Here is a 24551-nt window from a genome sequence, read left to right on the forward strand (position 1 = left end):
GCACTCTCGTGGTTATCCCAAACACACTAACTGCAAAACTGTACGTCAATCTGGTAATTCAACCTGTCATGGAGCCATTCATGAACAGCTTTCCAAGGGGTGCTTTCCAATAGGATAACACTTGCCCACATGCTGCTGTTGGAGCCTAATGTGCTCTACAGAGTGTTGACATGCTGCCTTGGCCTGCTTGATCACCAGATCTGTCTCCAGTCAAGAACACATAGGACATCATCAGACGACATCTCCAGCATCATCCATGAACAGCACTAACCATCCCTGTATTGATCAACCAAATATAACAGGCATGGAACTCCATCCCACAAACTGACATCCGGCACCTATACAACACAATGCATGCATGTTTGCATTCAACGGTCTGGCAGTTTCACCAGTTATTAATGTAACAGCATTTCACATTTGCAATGGCTTACTTTGGACTTGCATTAACCTATGATCTTACAATGTTAATTACTTAAATTTGTTACCTACACTAATGTGTTTCTGAAATTACTTTACATTTTTTGGTGCTGAGATTTTTTCCATCAGCGTGTATACACACTGTCACAAAGTGTAGGGCAGAAAGAAAGCATCAAGTGGAGGAATTTGAGTATAGGATCTAGGGGGTCTGTGCCAGCACGAAAACGGCGGTCAGTTTGATCATTTGCTATGACATACTTATGTTAATTAAGTGGTGGGAAGTCCATGTACAAGAGTATACTCACTTTTTATTTACTTCAAACTTTTTGGGACATAATTAAACATCAAACATGGACATATGATTGCTTTCATTTCTAAAGAAGTGTTATAGGGTGTGTCAGCTAAGTACAAAACGTGTATGTGATGCTTTAAAGTTTTCATGTTCTCACTGTGATGATTGGTTAGTCCACACATTTCATCTATGTACATATTTTCTGTGAGTTACATTTCATTTTGTGTAAATATGTCCATATGTCAGATTTCCATTACATTCCTGTAGCACCGAAAATATCCAGCTGCTACTCATAGTTCCTACATTCAGAATCCTTTGTTTCACGCCATCTTTCTGCCCTACACTTTTGGTCATATATTCAGTACAGATTATCACCTGAAGCTGCACCAATAATGGTGCAAAACCAGTTGTGTTGCCTAATAAAAGAACCTATACGCAGCTAATGTGGTCTTGAACAATTTTTATTCATTTAAAAAAAAATTTGAAATGACTTTTCATGATTATTTTGGAGACTTTTGGAAATTTCTTAACAATAACAATCAATGACAGAAGTGGACAATGGACCATACTGCTTCACTGTGTTAAATAAAGCTCTGAAAGTGCAAATGAAGCAAATAGAAACTAGATACAATGAAAGTTTGGAGCATACTCGGACTTCATCTGTAACATGCCTATTTCAGTTGAATTGAACTTCAATGGGCCGAGGAGAAAAATAGTGGCAAGGAACAATAAAATGTTTATTCTTAATGAGACAAAAATGCTGACAAAAGAAGCTATTGGTAATGTCACCCCCCCATGACTCATCTCAAACTGTGAACATATTAAGAAAGTGGTTGAGAAAACATCAATCCATGAAGGATTGCTGGAAGATGTACGAGAAGTGATGATCTGTCCGAATTGTGCAGTTTTCATCATAATCTTGTGTATTTACGAAATACTCATTGATGTAAATGTCCTACTTGGTTATTAGTTATCCATTCCTCATTGATGTTCAGTTAATGACCATGTGACAAAATATAACCATAAAAAAAATGCTGGCATGAAGAAGACAAACAAGCATATAATAAAAGGACAGAAATGAGACATGCAGTATTGAAATGGCAAAATATTCATTGTCTCAACTTCATCTATGGCATGTAAAGAACTGCTAAAAATCTACAAACAGCATTCAGATAAAACTTATATAACGTGTTTATAAATATGAATCCTTTGTTTGCAGATATAGCAAATAATGAAAGTAATGTATGTATTAGTCATTATGTATGACACTCAGGATTAAATTACAGACTTTTCTCCTGAACAATGATAATGTGAACACTTTGTGGAACAGAAAATGTGTATTTCTGCTGAATGTTGAAATATAAACAAATGAAGCATGGTCGACTGTAACACAAATGAAAAGCACCTTTTGGACTTTTAGGTAGTCTTTTTGTTAGGAGAGTGAAGACTATATGGAGAACTGCATGCTACCATGAATGTACTATACATACGAGGGTAAGTCAATTATTATCCACAATTTAGTTATATTTTTGTTTATTTTGGTAGTACTGTCATTTTACATTGATGACACATGCTTTGTTTATTTGTTGTTACATCTTTGCAATTTTCAAGCTGCTAGGTTAGTTTCATTATTGCTGCCATGCTGTTAATCATGGCTGCTCCGCTGTCTATTTGCACCAAAGAAGAGCAACATTCAGTGATCCACTTTTTGTGGTCGGAAGGTGTATCAGGGGCTAAAATTCATCTAAGACTTTAGGTACAGTACGGGAACAGTGTTTTGCCACAACGGAGTGTCTACAAATGGATTCAAAAATTCCGAAATGGTTGCACAAGTGTTACGCACAATGAAGGAGCTGGATGACCATTTTCCACCACAAATGAAGAAACCAGTGTTCACGTGAAATGATTCTCTTAGACAGATGATTAACTATTGACAAAGTGCCACATCGTCTGCAAATTAGTCGCAGTTCTGCCTATGAAATCATTCCCAACAGACTTGGGTTTCATAAAGTTTGTTCAAGGTGGGTCCCAAAACAACTCACACAGTTGCATAAACAAACACACTTGGACATCTGCAAAAAGCATTTGGATCACTATGGTAATGAAGGGGACAACTTCTTAGACAGGATCATTACTGGTGACAAAACATGGATCCATCATTACGAGCCAGAGAGTAAACGGCAGAGTATGGAATGGAAACATCCAAATTTGCTGTGCAAGAAAAAGTTCAAGATCCAATCATCCACAGGAAAACTGATGCTTATTGTTTTTTGGGATGCACAAGGTCCAGTACTGGAATGTTATGGGGAAAGGGGCACAACAATAAACAGTGTATGTTACAGTGAGATGCTTACTGCCACGCAAAGCTTGCAATTCAAAGCAAATGCCGAGGATTGCTGTCAAAAGGTGTTGTGTTGTTGCACGACAATGCCTGTCCACATACTGCTGCCCACACTGCTGAAACGCTCCAGAAACTCAAATTTGAAATACTGGATCATCCTCCATATAGTCCTGATCTTGCCCCTTCTGAATATCACTTGTTTTGTCCCCTCAAACAGGCATTAAGGGGCCGTCGGTTTGCCTCGGACGAAGCAGTGAAAGAAGTGATGCATTCCTGGCTTGCAGCTCAGCCGAGAACCTGCTTTTATGGGGACATCAGAAAGGTTGTACAACGATGGACCAAGTGTGTTGAAATGCAAGGAGACTATGTCGAAAAATGATGTTCTTGGAAGTTTCCTATTTGATTACAATAAAATTTTATAACTACTTTGCAGACAATAATTGACTTACCCTCATATAAACATTTGCAGTCTGCAATGGCAAATCACGCATTATATCACAGTTGTTTATGTGGAAAAAGTGAAGGGCATCATTCTTAATGATATCCTTCATGCACAGCAACCCTACAGTTATGTGCGATGACAAAATGTATCATACTGAGTGAGATGATGGATTGTTGATAGAAGTTCACACGAGTCAAATACCAGTGATTGTGACTTTTCAGTGTGGCTCTAACGAAAAGTGTAACATTTTCTATTTAGCTCCTCTTATTGATGATTAACACACATGCTGTAGACCTACATCAGAAAAGTATTATTTTATCTCTTGCAGGACATAATAAATATGAAGGAGAAGCATAGGATAGACAACCCAGCAAATGGAAAATGAGTATTATGAAGGCTCATAGAAACAGTGAGAAAAGCTAAGACAAAGTGTTTAAATGACACTCCTGTGTACAATACACGCTCGCGCGCGCGCTGTGTGTGTGTGTGTGTGTGTGTGTGTGTGTGTGTGTGTGTGTGTGTGTGTCAAGCATAGTAATCTAGTACTTTTACAGACTCCTCGCCACTGTGGCAATAGAGGCAGAACATTTGTGGGAAAATTTGGAGGACAAACAAAAAATTTCTGAATATTACCATATTAGAGAGAAAGTTCATCCTACTAGCTACAGATTGGTGGGTGGTACAGACAGGTATTCATTTGAGAAGAGATTGAAAAATCAGTCAACCAATTGCAAATAAAAGTTTCCTATTCCTTGACCATGGTTCCGATAATAAACCTTTATTTGCAATTGGTTGACTGATCTTTCAATCTCTTCTCAAATGAATACCTGTCTGTACCACCCACCAATCTGTAGCTAGTATTCCTTGAGCATGGTTCCGATCCTACCCCCATGAACCATGGACCTTGCCGTTGGTGGGGAGGCTTGCGTGCCTCAGTGATACAGATAGCCGTACCGTAGGTGCAACCACACTGGAGGGGTATCTGTTGAGAGGCCAGACAAACGTGTGGTTCCTGAAGAGGGGCAGCAGCCTTTTCAGTAATTGCAGGGGCAATAGTCTGGATGATTGACTGATCTGGTCTTGCAACACTAACCAAAATGGCCTTGCTGTGCAGGTACTGCGAACGGCTGAAAGCAAGGGGAAACTACAGCCGTAATTTTTCCCGAGGGCATGCAGCTTTACTGTATGGTTAAATGATGATGGCGTCCTCTTGGGTAAAATATTCCGGAGGTAAAATAGTCCCCCATTCAGATCTCCGGGCGGGGACTACTCAAGAGGATGTCGCTATCAAGAGAGAGAAAACTGGCGTTCTACGGATCAGAGTGTGGAATGTCAGATCCCTTAATCGGGCAGGTAGGTTAGAAAATTTAAAAAGGGAAATGGATAGGTTGAAGTTAGATATAGTGGGAATTAGTGAAGTTCGGTGGCAGGAAGAACAAGACTTTTGGTCAAGTGAATACAGGGTTATAAATACAAAATCAAATAGGGGTAATGCAGGAGTAGGTTTAATAATGAATAAAAAAATAGGAGTGCGGGTAAGCTACTACCAACAGCATAGTGAACGCATTATTGTGGCCAAGATAGACACAAAGCCCATGCCTACTACAGTAGTACAAGCTTATATGCCAACTAGCTCTGCAGATGATGAAGAAATTGATGAAATGTATGATGAGCTAAAAGAAATTATTCAGGTAGTGAAGGAAGACGAAAATTTAATAGTCATGGGTGACTGGAATTCGGCATGGATTGGGGGAGAGAAATGAAAGAGGAAGCCGTCTGGTAGAATTTTGCACAGAGCACAACTTAATCATAGCTAACACTTGGTTCAAGAATCATAAAAGAAGGTTGTATACATGGAAGAATCCTGGAGATACTAGAAGGTATCCGATAGATTACATAATGGTAATACAGAGATTTAGGAACCAGGTTTTAAATATTAAGACATTTCCAGTCGCAGATGTGGACTCTGACCACTATCTATTGGTTATGAACTGTAGATTAAAACTGAAGAAACTGCAAAAAGGTAGGAATTTAAGGAGATGGGACCTGGATAAACTGAAAGAACCAGAGGTTGTACAGAGTTTCAGGGAGAGCATAAGGGAACAATTGACAGGAATGGGGGAAAGAAATACAGTAGAAGAAGAATGGGTAGCTCTGAGGGATGAAGTAGTGAAGGCAGCAGAGGATCAAGTAGGTAAAAAGACGAGGGCTGGTAGAAATCCTTGGGTAACAGAAGAAATATTGAATTTAATTGATGAAAGGAGAAAATATAAAAATGCAGTAAATGAAGCAGGCAAAAGAGAATACAAACGTCTTAAAAATGAGATTGACAGGAAGTGCAAAATGGCTATGCAGGGATGGCTAGAGGACAAATGTAAGGATGTAGAGGCTTATCTCACTAGGGGTAAGAGAGATACTGCCTACAGGAAAATTAAAGATACCTTTGGAGAAAAGACAGCCACTTGTATGAATATCAAGAGCTCAGATGGAAACCCAGTTCTAAGCAAAGAAGGGAAAGCAGAATGGTGGAAGGAGTATATAGAGGGTCTATACAAGGGCGATGTACTTGAGGACACTATTATGGAAATGGAAGAGGATGTAGATGGAGATGAAATGGGAGATGTGATACTGCGTGAAGAGTTTGACAGAGCACTGAAAGAGCTGAGTCGAAACAAGGCCCCGGGAGTAGACAACATTCCATTGGAACTACTGACGGCCTTGGGACAGCCAGTCCTGACAAAACTCTACCATCTGGTGAGCAAGATGTATGAGACAGGCGAAATACCCTCAGACTTCAAGAAGAATATAATAATTCCAATCCCAAAGAAAGCAGGTGTTGACAGATGTGAAAATTACCGAACAATCAGTTTAATAAGTCACAGCTGCAAAATACTAACGCGAATTCTTTACAGACGAATGGAAAAACTGGTAGAAGCCGACCTTGGCGAAGATCAGCTTGGATTCCGCAAAAATGTTGGAACACGTGAGGCAATACTGACCCTACGACTTATGTTAGAAAATAGATTAAGGAAAGGCAAACCTACATTTCTAGCATTTGTAGACTTAGAGAAAGCTTTTGACAATGTTGACTGGAATACTCTCTTTCAAATTCTAAAGGTGGCAGGGGTAAAATACAGGGAGCGAAAGGCTATTTACAATTTGTACAGAAACCAGATGGCAGTTATAAGAGTCGAGGGGCATGAAAGGGAAGCAGCGGTTGGGAAGGGAGTGAGACAGGGTTGTAGCCTGTCCCCGATGTTGTTCAATCTGTATATTGAGCAAGCAGTAAAGGAAACAAAAGAAAAATTCGGAGTAGGTATTGAAGTCCATGGAGAAGAAATAAAAACTTTCAGGTTTGCCGATGACATTGTAATTCTGTCAGAGACAGCGAAAGACTTGGAAGAGCAGTTGAACGGAATGGACAGTGTCTTGAAAGGAGGATACAAGATGAACATCAACAAAAGCAAAACGAGGATAATGGAATGTAGTTGAATTAAGTCGGGTGATGCTGAGGGAATTAGATTAGGAAATGAGACACTTAAAGTAGTAAAGGAGTTTTGCTATTTGGGGAGCAAAATAACTGATGATGGTCGAAGTAGAGAGGATATAAAATGTAGACTGGCAATGGCAAGGAAAGCATTTCTGAAGAAGAGAAATTTGTTAACATCGAGTATAGATTTAAGTGTCAGGAAGTCGTTTCTGAAAGTATTTGTATGTAGCCATGTATGGAAGTGAAACATGGACTATAAATAGTTTGGACAAGAAGAGAATAGAAGCTTTCGAAATGTGGTGCTACAGAAGAATGCTGAAGATTAGATGGGTAGATCACATAACTAATGAGGAGGTATTGAACAGAATTGGGGAGAAGAGGAGCTTGTGGCACAACTTGACAAGAAGAAGGGACCGGTTGGTAGGACATATTCTGAGGCAGCAAGGGATCACCAATTTAGTATTGGAGGGCAGCGTGGAGGGTAAAAATCGTAGAGGGAGACCAAGAGATGAATACACTAAGAAGATTCAGAAGGATGTAGGTTGCAGTAAGTACTGGGAGATGAAGAAGCTTGCACAGGATAGAGTAGCATGGAGAGCTGCATCAAACCAGTCTCGGGACTGAAGACAACAACAACAACAACAACGGTTCCGATATTTGTAAAAATACCTTCATCAGAAGTATTGGCCTCTTACATCACATGATGCAATAGGCATCCCCAGATAAAATATTTGCGTAAGTTACATGTACTGTATCTAAGGGACTACGGCCAACTGCAGTTGGCCTTCTGAAGAAAGATATTTTAACAAATATTGAAACTATGGCCAAGGGATAATAAATCTTTAATTGCAAATGGTTAGCTGATTTTTAATCTATTCTGAATTACACACCTGCTGTTTCACAGCAATGTTTAAGATTTTGTGTTCATTTGATATTTGACCTATAAGTTGTACATCAAAATTACTTTGGGCCATTTATCAGACGACCAAACTTTTTGACTCCGCTACTGCAGAGCACAGAACCAGTGGTCATAAGGCTGTTACAGCATCTTTGGTAAATGGAAATGGAAATTTTAAGGGTAAAAAATATTTCTGCAACAAAAAACAGAATACAGATTACCTGAGCAGTTAACATCACACATCCATCTGAGAGAGTGAAAATGTTAAGTACAAATGAATAAAATTCAAGAGTATTGTATAATAAGCCTTACAAGCATGCTATGAGCGAACTTGTGGGGGTTTGAAATGACTTTTTTACGATTTAATAACCATCTTAGAAAGTTTCTCCAAAAGCACAGATAGCTTCACCATAGATTTAAAAGTAACCAAAGCCTTGTTGAGAAACAAAAACTATATGAAGCCAAAGTGAGCATAAGGAGAGCCACACAAAGTGTTCCACGAGTGACAACATAGAAGGATGGAAGAGGATTGGTGTGTACCATACTAATAATTAAAGGGATTCATCGACTCGTCTGTGTAATTCACAGCATGCTGCAAGACAACAGGGTAAGAAAGATTTTTTTTTTCCCTTTGTGGATATCATAACAAATACCAGCAATTGGAACAGTATTGTGAATTGTGGTTTATTAATCTCATAATGTACATAGTCTAAATCATTTGATTCAGGTACAGGAGATATGTCAAAGCCATGGTAAAATTTCACCATAAACATAGAACAGCTGATGTTAACAAAATCGTCATCCCCATATCCTGTGGAGTCTGTGTGTATAATTTCAACTGGTGCATGGATAGCATAAAATTATTTTTATAACTCGTGTTACATGTGTGGTTAAAATGATTCTCCTCAAATAATTTTTGTCTGATGTGTAGGAAGATTACAATTTCATACATGTATACCGTGGAAACAGTTAGGATTTGTAGTTTCCGAAATAGTGGGCGACAAGATACTATTTGTTGTGCAGTACACATGTATCTGATAATTGTCTTTTGCACTTTCAGTACTTGAGGTACACTATTTGAACTTCTCCAGAAAATTATACCATATCTAATGACAGATTCAAAATAACTATGATATGCTATTTTTTGTGTACTCAAGTCAAAGGAATTCACTAGTATTTGCATCGCAAATGCAAAACTGCTTCAGTTATTTGACAGGAAGTCAATATGTGTATTCCAGCTTAAGTTCTTGTCCACATTTAGTCTAAGAAATCTGATCGTGTCAACTACTTCCACAAGTTGATTGTTATGTCGCATTTTAAGTTTGACCCATTTCAAATGTTTGGTTTTGAAATGTACCAAATGGGTTTTTGCAATGTTCAGTTTCAACCCATTTAACTGGAACCAGTTTCCTAATGTATCCAGGGTGGTTACAATGCAGCTAGGAATTTTTTCTGCACCGTCATCTTCAATTAAAACAGAAATATTATCTTCAAACAGAACTGATGGGGTATTTACATATTTGGGTAAAATGTTTACACAGAATAGGAACAGGATTGCCCAAAATGGGGCATTGAGGCATATCTTGTGATACTGTACATAATTTACAATAGTAATTCACTGCACTTGAAGTGATAGCTACCCTATGTTTTCTGTTGTGCAAGTTGCCCTTAATCCCATATTTATCTAATTTGTATATAGCCATGGCATGGTTCACAGAGTCAAACACTTTTGTAAGACCACATAAGATACCAGGAACTTTACTCCCCCGCTCCAATCATTTGCATAACTTTTTTGAAAAGTTATTCACTGTATCCATAGTGTTTTTTCCTGGTTGAAATCCAAGTTAGTTACTTATAATTATATTTTTTACAATACAATTTTTGATCTGGTTTGCAACTACTTTAACATGTTCGACAGGACTGGAAGAGTACAAATAGGGTGACAGTTTCTCATGCCTTCCCGCAACCCTTTCTCGAACAGAGGTCTGTCTTTGGCATACTTCGTCACATCAGGAAAGCATCCCTGCTCAAAATATTGATTATTTTAGTTTGGAGAGGTGCTAGTATGTTACACACTGTTTTAATCCCTTTAGTGGGTATGCCATCCCACCCAGAAGAGTTTTTATTTTTTAATGATAATATAACATTTTTCACATCCTTTATTGTGACTTTTTTTTTAAATCTGTGAGCTATTTAGCTTCTTGGTGGAGTAGAAAGGGATTTACTTTACTCTGATGTATCGGCCTCTGACTTGCCACCTTTATGAAGAATTCACACTCCGATATTTGAGCTGGGTTTACAATAAGGCTACCATCTGCTTTAATACTTGATATTTCATTACACCTAACTAAGATCTGACAACAGACCACACTGCTTTTGTCTTATTTTTATATTATACAATGAAGTCACTTTTTGCCATTTGTTTGGCTACCTTCATAACTTTTTTAAATATGGGATTAAAATGTCAAACATACTCAGTAAAATGTCTGTTTTTATTATATTTTAGTTCATTGTGGAATTGCCTCTTCCTGGTAACAGAAATTGTTAAACCCTCAATTATCCATTTAAGTTTATTAGTCGTTTTGTTGCATGTGGTTCTAAGTGGAGAAGTAAGTATCATTAAAGATTTCAAGACAGCTACTTAAAAATTTCCAAAGGTATTACTACTTGAAACACAGCTGTTGTAAGGCAATTCATCCTCTCTTAACTTATTAATAAATATAGCTGAATTTTTTTCAGCAAAGTTCTTTTTCATATGGCTTTTGTTACACGAAATTTCTTTGCTAATTTTTGGTAGTTCAATGAATAATGCAGAGTGGTCCCACATGCCTAAATCTATGCAAAATTTATAAATATCTTCAAATACGTAATTTGTTAAAATATTATTAATAAATGTCACTGACTATTACAGGCTACTAAAGCCGGTTTTGATAGACTGGCATGTAAAGAAATTCCTGCTTCAAGATGCTGAGACACTTAACATTTTCTGAAGATTCAACTCCAACACACAGTTCTCTCATAGCCTCTGTCAAACATTTGTATCGACTTATTTAGGAACAATAAGCTTCACAGTTCTTGACTACTCTCCCTGATGCTCTGCTGCCCCCTTCCCCTTTCCCCTCCTCTCCAAACCAAATCTCACGAGTGACGAGTCATCAGCTGAAAGCACCTAATTTCAGACACATGAAGTGTCTCGTGGTGATGCATGTGCCTATCTGCAAGCAGTTATAAACAAGGAAAAGAAAGAAACAAACAAAAAGTGAGAGATTTAATGAGTAGTACTGAGAGTAATGAATTATTTTGAATAATAATAATAATAATAATAATAATAATAATAATAATAATAATAATAATAATAATAATAACAATAATAATAACAATAATAACAATAATAATAACAATAATAATAATAACAATAATAATAATAATATATTGGAAGCGCAGAACTTTCTTACTGATCTTAACATACTTCTCACTTTCCAGTACAGTATGTGTCTGCAGCACTTGTGGGAGATATGGGCTAAATTGCACACATTTACTGTATGTAAAATTTTCTGAAAGTTTAATAGCCCGCTGCTGGACATTAATGAAATTAGCAAACTAGACCAAAAAGTGGTCACCCCACAAGAGAAATCATACTAATGCCATGTAGCATCACTTCTAGTCTTAATTTGGCGAAGAACAGAGTCCTCAAGTTTACTCGAGTATGGAATATCTAACTAAATCCAGTCATTGATGATTACATCCCACTGAGGTACCTCATTGCACGGATGTTGGTTTCTATCTTTCACTTGTTGTTCCAAATAGCACCAAACATTTTCTACAGTATTAGGAATGGAAGATTTAGTGGGCCAGTCAAGGTACAACACAGAACCTGAATGTTTGTCAAACCAGGAAGCTATCTGTGCAGCCCTGTGGACCCAGTAGTTATCTTGCAAGACAGAAATATCTGCAGCATACTAATCGTGAAGATGTTATAGAAAGCACAACACTGTGACCAACCTAGTCGTCATTTGAGGAAAACCATAACACAATTAATGCACTGCAGGTTAACTGTATCATTGGGCTGTCACTGCAGTGCAATCAAAATCTTCCAACATTTTACAAGGCACAAAATTGTGACTGGTAGGATCCCATTATATTCCTCCAGTCAGTAACTTCCCAATTTCTGTGCTGTCTGGCCCAATTATGACATCTACATCTACATCATACTCCGCAAGCCACCTAATGGTGTGTGGCAGAGGGTACTTTCGGTACCACTATCTGATCCACTCAACCCTGTTCCACTCGTGAATAGTGCGTGGGAAGAATGATTTTCAGTAAGCCTCTGTATTGGCTCTAGTTTCTCGAATTTTCTCCTCGTGACCAATACACGAGACATATATGGGAGGAAGTAATGTGCTGTCTGACTCGTCTTGAAAAGTACGGTCCCAAAGTTTCAACAGTAACTCTCACCGTGATGCACAATGCCTCTCTTGTAATGTCTGCCAGTGGAGTTTGTTTAGCATCTCTGTAATGCTTTCTCATCAGCTAAATGATCCCATGACGAAACGTGCTACTCTTCGTTGGATCTTCTCTATCTCCTCTTTCAGTCGTACCCGATAGGGATCCCAGATAGATGAACAATACTAAAAATTGGGTGAACGAGTGCCTTGTAAGCCACTTCTTTCATGGCTGAGTTACATTTCCTTAAGATTCTTCCAATGAATCCGAGTCTGGTGTCTGCTTTTCCCACTGTTTCTGTCATAGATGAAGATCGGGATTCGGAAAAAATTTCCAAATCTGTGATCAGTACCTTAGAAACTTGGTTTCAGCTAAATAGGTTGAACTAAACACATCTAAGACTCACATGATGCATTTAAAAACCAAGCAGTCAAAATGCGAGCAGATTACGACTGTACACAACAACCAAGATATAGAAGAAGTTGACTCAGCCAAATTCTTAGGTTTAAATGTAGATAAAAATTTGAGCTGGCAGGTAGGTACACACTGAATACCTAGCAAACAAACTGAGCAGCTTTGCATTTGCAATGCAAATATTATCAACTGCAACTGACATGGACACATTAAAAGTAGCATATACAAGCTACTTCGAATCCATTATTAGGTATGGTATTGTTTTTTGGGGTAACTCAACAAACATAGTGCGGATACTAAAAATACAGAAAAAAAATCATTCGAAATATATGCACCGTAACAAATCACAAAGAAACATGATGATCATTATTTAGAAAACTTAAAATATTAACTCTGTCATCCTTATACATATATGAGATTATTATATTTTTGTACTCCAGATATGAAGTATTTGAGGGAAACCATTTTGTCCATTCACATGATACCAGAAACAAAGAAAATTTGAAGCTCCCCACCCACCGTCTCAGACTATATGCCCAGGGACCTCAATACATGGAAACGAAAATATGTAATAAATTAAAAGGGAACGAGTTGATGCAGATGAATTTAGGTTCACTTAAAAGAAAGCTATATGAGGTACTGACACTGAAGTGTTATTACTCAGTGGATGAATACATGCAAGACAAACTAAAAATTTGAGCTGGATACAATGTGTTACATACTCCAAGTAATATCCTTACAGTGTTATTATTTATTGTAGTGCTATTATTTATTAATGTAAAAATCATTGTAACTGTAACATAAATGTTTCACATGTCTCCTGTGTGCAAACTAGATGGATTGCAAATTTAAGTTATGAGATGAATAAAACAAATTCGCAGAAATTCACAAAACTATATGCTCATTACACTTAAGGTCGCTTCGGATAGTCCCGCGTGGATATTTTACGGCAGACACTGTCTCCAGCTGTTTACCATCAATAATGTAGCTGTACAGTAGTGAATTTATTTTCCTATGTTTGTGCAATATGTTACATTCATTTATGTTCAGCTTTATAGGCTTCTGTGAGCAATGGCCTTTTGCAAGGCACCCAATGGGCATTGCATGCAGTTCCCTTTGCCATATTCCATCAGAAAGTAGTAGAGATGGACCTGCATTCACTGGCAGAAGTAATTACTGTTGGGTTTGCAACCAATTGTCATTGATAAGGCACGAAACTTGTCTCTGGTCCTCGTCAGTTAGGATTTTTTATAACCACTGTTCGCATTCAGTGTTTAATGGCTGTGAGTGACATGCCATTCCTTGTAGACAAGTTGGGAAGGCTAAATTGATAGAAGCCTCTTGAGGGACCTAAGGATTCTTACATTTACATGCCAACACACGTATTTCATAAGTTGTTTGTGGTTAATAACAAGAATGAATTTAGGATGAACTTAGCATCATAAGTTTGAGTACATTATGTAAAATTTGTTGTCAGTATGCTTTACAAAAGTAGCCAGCCATGGTTGCTTCTGTCAATGTACAACATGACTCATTCACATCCCATTATTACAGAACACAATGTGTGAATGAATGAATGGCTAATAACCAACAAATAAGACAACTTCATTCAAGGCATGTCACGGTCATGTCTACATCTATAGTCTGTAACCCACCTTGCAGTGTGTGGCCGGGGTACTTTGTATTTTTGCAACAAGACCTGTAGATGACACAAAATTGTTTAATTTTAGATCCCAGATTAGTTCCTTCAATTGGTTTGATATGTTTGCTAAAACAGAACATTTGTCAGCTAACTGTGTTTTTGAGAATTTTTTCAATATTCAATACTTTGCTTGAAATGATTATTCCGCAAAGAAAATGTAAAATTAAAGTGACCGCCAGTGAATCTAAAACCAAAAAGAGAAATAAAGAGTGGTTTACTCCCAAATTAGCCAATTTAAAGAATAATAAAGTTACATTGTTCTTTGATCCAAATAAAAAGATTAATACTCATCAATCCAAATTTTTCTTTACAGAAGCTAAGAAAAAATATAGGGCAGCTATTATTGAAGCAAAAAAACAACATAACACTATAAGTATCGAGGCATCAGAAAATAAATGTAAAAAAGCTTGGAATATAATAAACTCAGTCGCCAAAAATAACAAACCAAAAGAGGTAGCTGTCTCAGCAAATGATTTTAACAATTTCTGTATACAGTCAGTTAGGGATATTCAGAAAAATATCATTAAACCCGCAGAAACTGCTGCTCAAATGATGGAAAATTGTAATTTGGGGTTAAGGCATGACAGACATAATTTTGTGTTCTCTGAAGTGACGCAGCAGGAGGTTTTAAATATTGCAAATAAGTTTAAGTCTTCGAGCAGTGCCGATATATACGGCATATCCTGTAAGATATTGTAAAATGTTATTTAATGCATTGTCGGCCCTCTAAGTTGTGTTATAAATAAGTGGCTGACACAGGGAATTTTCCCCAATGTACTGAAGTTATGCAGAGTTGTTCCCGTGTATAAGAAAGGAGATGGAAAATGTCCATCTGGTTACCACCCCATTACCCTCACTCCTGTTTTTTCTAAAGTATTAGAAACTTATGTACAACCAAATGTGTAACTTTCTAGATAATAATTCTATTACTTCCAATGAGCAATTTGGTTTTAGGAAAAATAGTTCAACCACTCACGCTATTGATTCGCTCGTTAAAAAGGTTCTCCAGGTATTCGAAGATAAGGAGTTTGCTCTGGTCACCTTTGTGATCTGAGTAAAGCATTTGATTGTGTGAACCAAAAGTTACTTCTGCATAAATTAAAGATTTTAGGTATTCAAAACAGTGGATTCTGTATTCTTAGGTCTTTTTTGGAGCACCGTAAACAGATTGTTTGTATTAATGAAGATAGATCCAATGTAGCCGATGTCCTGTGTGGTGTGCCCCAGGGCTCGGTGCTTGGCCCACTGCTTTTTCTGATTACGATTAATGATTTACCATCTAATGTAAGTTCCCATTCAATCTTATATGCTGACGATACAACCTTTATCAACAATGACCCTGCCATGGAACTGTTAAAAAATATAACAGAAAATACCATCAGTGAAGCATCAAAATGGTTCAGAGGAAACGGTTTTTTATTAAATGAAAATAAAACACAGTTCATGTTTTTCAGCTCAAGAGATACCTTATTTCTGAATGTTTCAAATAATGTTGAATTTCTTGGTATGTAGTAAACTTAATTGGAATTACCATATAAACTATATATCTGCTAGGCTTTCTAGAGTAATCTATTTGTTGAGAAGGTTAAAAGGTTGTGTATCAGATCAGCATATTTTGCCTTCTTTCAGAGCATTATTTCTTATGGTTTACTATCATGGGGAAACTGTAGCCATGTACATGATATTCTTCTACTGAAAAAAAAAAAAAAAAAAAGTTGTAAGAATTATCACTTATTCTGGTAGACTAGATTCCTGCAAGCCATTGTTTGTGAAACTTAAAGTTATGACTGTTGTTAACATCTCTCTCTCTCTCTCATATATACGTATGTTCCACATACCATGAACAATTTACCAAACCAGCAATTAAAAGAAAATATACATTTGTATAATATGAGAAACAGGAAACACGTCGATGTACCTTTTCAACGTTTAACTTAAGTCTTTAAAAAGCTATCATGTAATAGGTTCCAAATGTTGCAATAAATTTTCTCTTTGCAAATTCGATTGTCCTATTGAAAAGATAAAGCCAAAACTGTATGAGTGGCTGGTCAAGCATCCTTTTTATTCCCTTGATGAATTTCTTGATTGCAGTCAAAAACAAATAATATTATAAAGTTTGGCTGCTCCCGATATACTACATTAATTATTTCATTAGCAGTTCTAGTTACCTATTTGTCAGTAGCTAGTAATAAGCATTAATCTGTTTTTCTCTGCACAGTTGCAAAGGGCAGTTATTATAATCTGATGTAATATTTCTTTGTATATAATATGTTTTCCTGTCTTGGTATTCTGTATTCTGACTTTTTCCTGTTTTTTGTACTGGTACATTCTGACTGATTTGGTTGTACTACCTCACTTTATATATTGTATCTCCTGTCTATTGACTATTTATAAAACTACTGTAATATTGTACTTATAACTCCTGCAAGTAATTTTGTTTATATTTTCTAATTTGACATTGTCTATTGCTTCTGTAAGCTTAACGAGAATAAAATATTATTATTATTATTGTATACCACTGTCATCCCCCCTCCCCCCCATTCTTGTTCCATTCGAGAATGGTTAGCTGGAAGAACGATTGCTGGTAAGACTTCATCTGGGCTCCAATCTCTTATTTTCATGGTCTTTTTGTGAGATATACATAGGAGGAAGCATTATATTTGATGGCTCTTCTAAGAATGTATGCTCTCAGAACTGTAGCAGCAAACCATGCACTGACTCTCTCTTAGCATCTGCCACTGGAGTTGGTTGATCATCTTCATGGTACTTTCATGCTCGCTAACTTAATCTGTCACGAGACACACTGTACTTCTTCAGATCTTTTGTATTTCCTCTATCAATCCTATCTGGTACGGATCCTAATACTAACGAGTATTATTCAAGTACTGGTTAAATGATGGTTTTGTAAACTACCTTCTTTGGTGGTAGACTACATTTTCATGAATATTCTTCCAATGAGTTTCAGTCTGGCATCTGCCTTTCCTGCAATAATTTTTAAGTGGTTGTTCCACTTTAAATCGCTCCATATGCAAACTCCTGGGCATTTTATAGATATAATTGCTTCCAGCAATTTATCTGCAATTGCATTAGCATACGGTAATAGGTCTTTCTATCTATGTATATGCAATAACTTACATTCCTCTGCAGGTCTTCCTGAATTTTATTACAATTTTCTAGCATTATGATCGTTCTGTACATAACAGCATCGTTTGCGAAGAGCCTCCTGGAACTTCTGATGTTATCTCATATGTATTTTATTGTGGAAATTATGGACCTATAAAACCCCCCTAAGATACGCCTGAAGTCACCTCTCCCTGGAGAATGGCATGCTGGGTTCTGTTCGCTAGAAACTCTTCAGTTCAATCATACATTTGGTCTGGTATTCAGTACACTTGTATTTTGTTCATTAGCCAGTGCGGGACTGTATCCGGTACCTTACAGAAGTCAAGCATCCACCTGGGTGCTGGTACCTACTGCTTTCTGGGTCTCGTGGACGAACAGAGCGAGATGAGTTGGTTTCAGAACCAATGTTGAGACCTACAGGGAAAACTTGATAGTCCTCTTTACTGATCTATCATGTCTCCACCTTACTGAAATGATTGCATACTACAGACTGGCACATACAAACCATTTCGCTGGCATGACTTACGTATGGGGTGGTGGGTTAAATAATTGCCTGGTACCAGTACTGCACCATCTATACTGGTCCAAAGTGACCAGCATGTTTTTAAGGTGGTGAGGTGAATACTGACCAGTGGAATTGTTTTCAATAATGAAGATGAGCATCTGAATTGAATACTGTCCTGCATTAAGAACTGTCGTGCAATTTGTTTATTTTGGTGACAACAAAAATCCATATTAAAATTAGATTGGCATCTGAGTTTCATTTCTCCCAGATATATATCCTATGCCCCACTGTTTTCATTTGGTTGCTTTTGCAGATACTTTAAAAAGTTATTTTATGCACCTGAAAACACGGAGGAGGGTGGCACAGAGGGGACGGAGAATGCCAAGTGGCGATGACTGGCTCTTTGAAGTTACTTGATACCAGAAAAAGAGAGACAGCATTAATGGGTTACATACCGCTTTAAAAGGCAGTTTTGTTATGCAATGTAAAAACGTGTGGGTTGAACCTACTGATACCAAGCACTGCCTTGTTAATGTGGCATGTGGTGACTTGCACAGACAGAAGATACCACTAAACATTTTTATTTTGCTTCTATATCATTTCTGTGCACTGCAGTTTGCTGTGACAGTGTGATCTGTAGTGCAATTTGAGTTGTAGGTTACACTGAAAAGGGACATTTTCATTAGAAGTTGGCAAAGCCAACAAATATGGTGTCATGAGAATAACTAAAATCCGTGCTGCGGAGGATATTTTGTGCATATTGGATTCTGATGAGTGGTCTGCCTTTTGACCATGACTTAAAGCAGACGTATGATATTACATGTTACAGGAAACAAGGCAATTTATTCAAAAAAGTTTTCAATGACCACACTGAAAAAAACTTTTTAATTGAAAACCTTTGAACATTACAATGATAATATTCATGCTATACTTTCTGATATATAAATTGATATTTATAAAGGACATATTAATATCAACAAATTGTTAAGATAATGAAATATTTCTATACCAGTGTATTAGACCCATTTACGACAAGACACTAGAAGGCCTGACAACTCTCTAACAAACCTGCAAGCATTTTTTAATCCTAAATAATATCTAGATATCAGTCACTTTGATGGCAGCATTTGTGTGTTCACTGTATGAAACATCCTACATTGAACAGAAATTGAGCGTAAGAGTTATATAGTGAGGTCCCCCTCCCCTCACCCACAATATGCACCAAAACAGTACCTGAAGATTTGCCTACCATGTAACACCAATTTTATGAATTGTAGTGTTACATACTTGTGATGAAAATTTGTTTTCTAGGGAACAAACATACACCTCTGACCATGGTGCAGTTCAATCTATTACCACAACCTATATTTCATATTCACATTAGCTCACTTTATTAGCTCTCAATCAAATTGCCACGTTTCACTCTAACCCAGACCTCCAGCTACACAACAGATCAGTCTGTCATCACAATCAACATTTATAGGGGAGAGGCAGGGTACACACACTCATTCGAGCCAAATGGTTGGCCTGGGAGAATGTAAGAGGCATCCTGACAATGTACTTACAAGAAAAATATCCATCAGTAGCACAACATGGTAATTTTATACCGCAGAAATGAATATTTATTGTCTGTACTTGTCACTTCATCCATTATATACACAAAATAATGTGCTTTAGAAATAGAGCTACTAATATTTTAGTTGTATGTGGACTACTAGGTTTTCTACAAACATGATTTAAAAAAAAAAAAAAAAGATACCCGATAGTAAAATTTTCTCCAAAACACACACACATTAGTATAGTTATTTATGAATACTTACATTTACATTCTATGAACTGGTGCAATAAACACGATTTTCCTGAACCAGCACTGCCAATAACTAAAAATTTAAACAGGAAATCTGAAATAAAAATCAATTTTAATAAGTAACCAGGGCTTAGTGGTATATTAATGGAATATGCAACACTGAAATACTGGATCACCTACAGGTGAAAATGTCTCTTTCATTTTGAAAGCATATTGGTAGTAAATTTTTTTCCAGAACTTAGTAACAGGCACAACATATGCAAGTGTAAAACATTAGCATTGTTATACAGCTCTCAGTCTTACTTTACGTGACGAATGTTTTCCCCTCAGACAATATAAACATTCATCAAACAAATACAATAATGGTCAACACAAATAAATCGCGAAATTTGTGCATTATCTCACACTCAAAGCCCGATGCTACTCAACTCTAAGGCTGAAACGTAAACACCGTCAACGTTCGTTTATAACATAATTTTTTTTTAAAATCCATAAGTATTGCGTGCTCAATCTAACAAAAAAAGTAATTTTCATTTTTCGTATTAACATTCAGACAGAAAGGAAAAAGGTAAAGTGTTGTCAGTAAACGTAGAAACAACGCTATCTGTTTCCCTTACCCAACCATGCAGAGTCATGACAAATGAAAACCATCGCCTAATTATACGAAGTAATGACATTTGTTTGTTACAGTATAATTAATGTAATAATTACCGTACGACTCTGACATCGTTCAACATTGACGTCACTACATTTAATTTCAAACTTCTGTAGATCACATATTTATTACGCCTTTGCCGCAAAATTTACTCCGACGCATTTATTTCTCCAGAACTGCGTTCGATTTCTCCTCCAACAACACTTCACATACGTCAGACGCTACACTCAAACTAAGCACCAATCAACAACTTTCAATAATTACAAACACACGGAAACAATACAAAGATACTACAAAACAGAAGCTTCCCCGAATTTCCATAGAACTTCATGGTTGATCGTGGCTACATTCGATTACATTATTCACGTCAGAAGTTTTTCATCAATACTACAAAAAAAAAAAAAAAAATTGAAGGATATTGTACCCAAACATCTAACCGCTTTTCTAGCTTCTGTCTCAGAAGAAGTGTCGAAATTTTATTATTTAGAACAAACATAAATTAGAATCATCTCGATCGATTGACGGATTCAAAACTATTCGTAAAATAGTCTTTTTTTAAAGGTGAACACATGAAAACATAATGTTTTGTTTCACTATCGGCGTTCTGATACCGTTAGTTTTCTCTATTTATTTGTAGTATGAACAGCAGTTATAGTCTTTTGATTGATGGAGATTTTATATCACTTTGGACGTAGTCAACTGTCTAAAAAAATAAAACTAGAGGAAGATATTGTGTAGGTTTCAAAGTTGCGTACAACCTGCAGCTCAACAGGTATTATAACGTGCATTTACTTACTACTAAGTTTTCAGCATTGGTAAGCATCGTTCAACAAAATCTTTTATTTAGTGCGGAAACGACTTTAGATAAAGTCAAATTTTCATTCTTTCGCTGCTGCTCCTAAATGTTTACCTCATTTCTCGCCCAGACACATTTGTTGTTTCAGATGTAACCAGAGCTGTGGAGCAAAACCCCTTGATCAATTGCTCGTATCGAAAGCAAATGCCACTATTTTTACCTTATTATTTAAAGACAGTAACAGGTTATTAATGTAAAGGAAAAAGGCCAGTGGTCCAAAAGTCAGGTCCTGCGGAACTCGATACTATAAGTGTCCCCATTCTGAACATATTATTACTCCCAATGCTTTAGTTGGATGAAAATGGGTGGGAATGACTTACTGGAAATATTCATCCGAAACCATGTCAATATAATTTTTTTGCCATCAACAATCACGAAATTAACTGAATGCAAGGTAACATGTCTTTTCCAATGACTGCAGGCTACAGCTACACTGGAGTTAAACTTGCAGCACAAGTGTTAACTCCATTTTCATTGGACACACAAATGGTATTCGATCGGTATTTGTGAAACACTAAAGCGACACTAGTGTTAATTCCACTTTCGTTGGAGCCCAGAAGTGGCATTAATACCTTCATTTGCAAAGTGACCCATGTGATGATTAAAGAATAAGTAACTTTACTTTTATATTGTATTTTTATTTTGCATCATGGATTTGATGAATTGGCTGAAGAAAAGAGCAGCTGGAGAAGAAACAGGTGAAAACAGTGCATGTCTTATCAAAAATCAGTGTTCAGTAGGCGTGACTAACAATGAAGAAAGTGATCCACATTTGGTGACTTGTGAAACATCAGGTTTTTTCTAATTGTTACAAGAAAGATCAGTACAAATGTAAAATGCATGGCTTGAAGTGAAAAAAAAATTCTTGAATGTGCAGGAATTAAATTTTTAAAGTAATGGGTGAAGTATAAAGTTAAGTGCAATGAGAGCAACAATATGAAAGAACAGCCTAGTTTGAGGAAATGAAATTTATGTACACAAGACTTCAGCTTGACATAGAGCTTGCGAGTCAACAAAAATATTTTGAAAACACTATAGATAACATCCTGAACCCTAAACATTTGGAAACTAGAGTTAGAATATATACAGGGTTATTACAAATGATTGAAGCGATTTCACAGCTCTACAATAACTTTATTACTTGAGATATTTTCACAGTGCTTTGCACACACATACAAAAACTCAAAAAGTTTTTTTAGGCATTCACAAATGTTCGATATGTGCCCCTTTAGTGATTCGGCAGACATCAAGCCGATAATCAAGTTCCTCCCACACTCGGTGCAGCATGTCCGCATCAATGAGTTCGAAAGCATCGTTGATGCGAGCTCGCAGTTCTGGCACGTTTCTTGGTAGAGGAGGTTTAAACACCAAATCTTTCACATAACCCCACAGAAAGAAATCGCATGGGGTTAAGTCGGGAGAGCGTGGAGGCCATGACATGAATTGCTGATCATGATCTCCACCACGACCGATCCATCGGTTTTCCAATCTCCTGTTTAAGAAATGCCGAACATCATGATGGAAGTGCGGTGGAGCACCATCCTGTTGAAAGATGAAGTCGGCGCTGTCGGTCTCCAGTTGTGGCATGAGACAATTTTCCAGCATGTCCAGATACATGTGTCCTGTAACGTTTTTTTCGCAAAAGAAAAAGGGGCTGTAAACTTTAAACTGTGAGATTGCACAAAACACGTTAACTTTTGGTGAATTGCGAATTTGCTGCACGAATGCGTGAGGATTCTCTACCGCCCAGATTCGCACATTGTGTCTGTTCACTTCACCATTAAGAAAAAATGTTGCTTCATCACTGAAAACAAGTTTCGCACTGAACGCATCCTCTTCCATGAGCTGTTGCAACCGCGCCGAAAATTCAAAGCGTTTGACTTCGTCATCGGGTGTCAGGGCTTGTAGCAATTGTAAACGGTAAGGCTACTGCTTTAGCCTTTTCCGTAAGATTTTCCAAACCGTCGGCTGTGGTACGTTTAGCTCCCTGCTTGCTTTATTCGTCGACTTCCGCGGGCTACGCGTGAAAGTTGCCCGCACGCGTTCAACCGTTCCTTCGCTCACTGCAGGCCGACCCGTTGATTTCCTCTTACAGAGGCATCCAGAAGCTTTAAACTGCACATACCATCGCCGAATGCTGTTAGCAGTTGGTGGATCTTTGTTGAACTTCGTCCTGAAGTGTCGTTGCACTGTTATGACTGACTGATGTGAGTGCATTTCAAGCACGACACACGCTTTCTCGGCTCCTGTCGCCATTTTGTCTCACTGCGCTCCCGAGCGCTCTGTCGGCAGAAACCTGAAGTGCGGCTTCAGCCGAACAAAACTTTATATGAGTTTTTCTACGTATCTGTAGTGTGTCGTGACCATATGTCAATGAATGGAGCTACAGTGAATTTATGAAATCGCTTCCATCATTTGTAATAACCCTGTATATATATATATATATATATATATATATATATATATATATATATATATATAGGGATGTTTCAGCAGATATTTTTAATATATATATATATATATATATATATATATATATATATATATATAGGGATGTTTCAGCAGATATTTTCAATGTCGTTTTTGCAAACTGTAGTTGGAGCCAGCCTAAATAAATACAACGTTTCCCAGTGTCAACAGAGCACCTCGGTTTTTTTCTCGTCACAAACATTTTTAATGTGCAATTTGGTGTGCGCAATCGATAGAGTGCTTCCAAATTAGTCTGGCGAGATATTCACTTTAGAGATCAGCATTAAAAGGAGCAGAAAACGTAAAGAACTTCCTCTGTCTAATGTCCCATCCTGTCTTAAACTGCCCATATTTAACAGTCAGTGTTAGTACATTTCAATAAATTAAAATATCACACTAGACTAATTTTGGATCACGCTATCGAATAGGAAAGTAAAATTTTACTTTAAAAATTATTTTGTTTACAGTGGAAATGAACCTGCGGTACATGTCGACACTGTGCAATGCATGACATATGTGTTGAGTAATATTTGTTTGGGCTGATTCCAGCTACACACTACAAAAAATAGATTGCAAATATCTGCCAAAACATCAGAGGAAATGCAACCTGACGACCCTCAGAGGAGACACCCTTGTGGTGTCCCATTTATCTTGACCACCCAAAATAACTTTGTCCAGATGCAAATTACAAAATGTT

The 24551-nt window shown here is 37.2% G+C and overlaps 1 protein-coding gene across 1 annotated transcript in view; it reads right to left on the minus strand.

The window, feature by feature from the left end:
• The window catches only part of LOC124721429 (ras-related protein Rab-4B), a 107854-nt gene extending 87037 nt beyond the window's left edge, over positions 1-20817 (minus strand). The window contains exons 1-2 of the mRNA XM_047246403.1: positions 20586-20817; positions 19888-19968 (exon numbers count right to left, since the gene is read on the minus strand). Coding sequence (XP_047102359.1) covers positions 19888-19968; positions 20586-20601 — 97 coding nt within the window. The 5' untranslated portion in view covers positions 20602-20817. The remainder of the gene's footprint in view (positions 1-19887; positions 19969-20585) is intronic.
• Between the last annotated feature and the right edge of the window lie 3734 nt (positions 20818-24551).

The sequence above is a fragment of the Schistocerca piceifrons genome, chromosome X (assembly GCF_021461385.2).
Source record: "Schistocerca piceifrons isolate TAMUIC-IGC-003096 chromosome X, iqSchPice1.1, whole genome shotgun sequence".
NCBI classification, from domain to species: Eukaryota; Metazoa; Arthropoda; class Insecta; order Orthoptera; family Acrididae; genus Schistocerca; species Schistocerca piceifrons.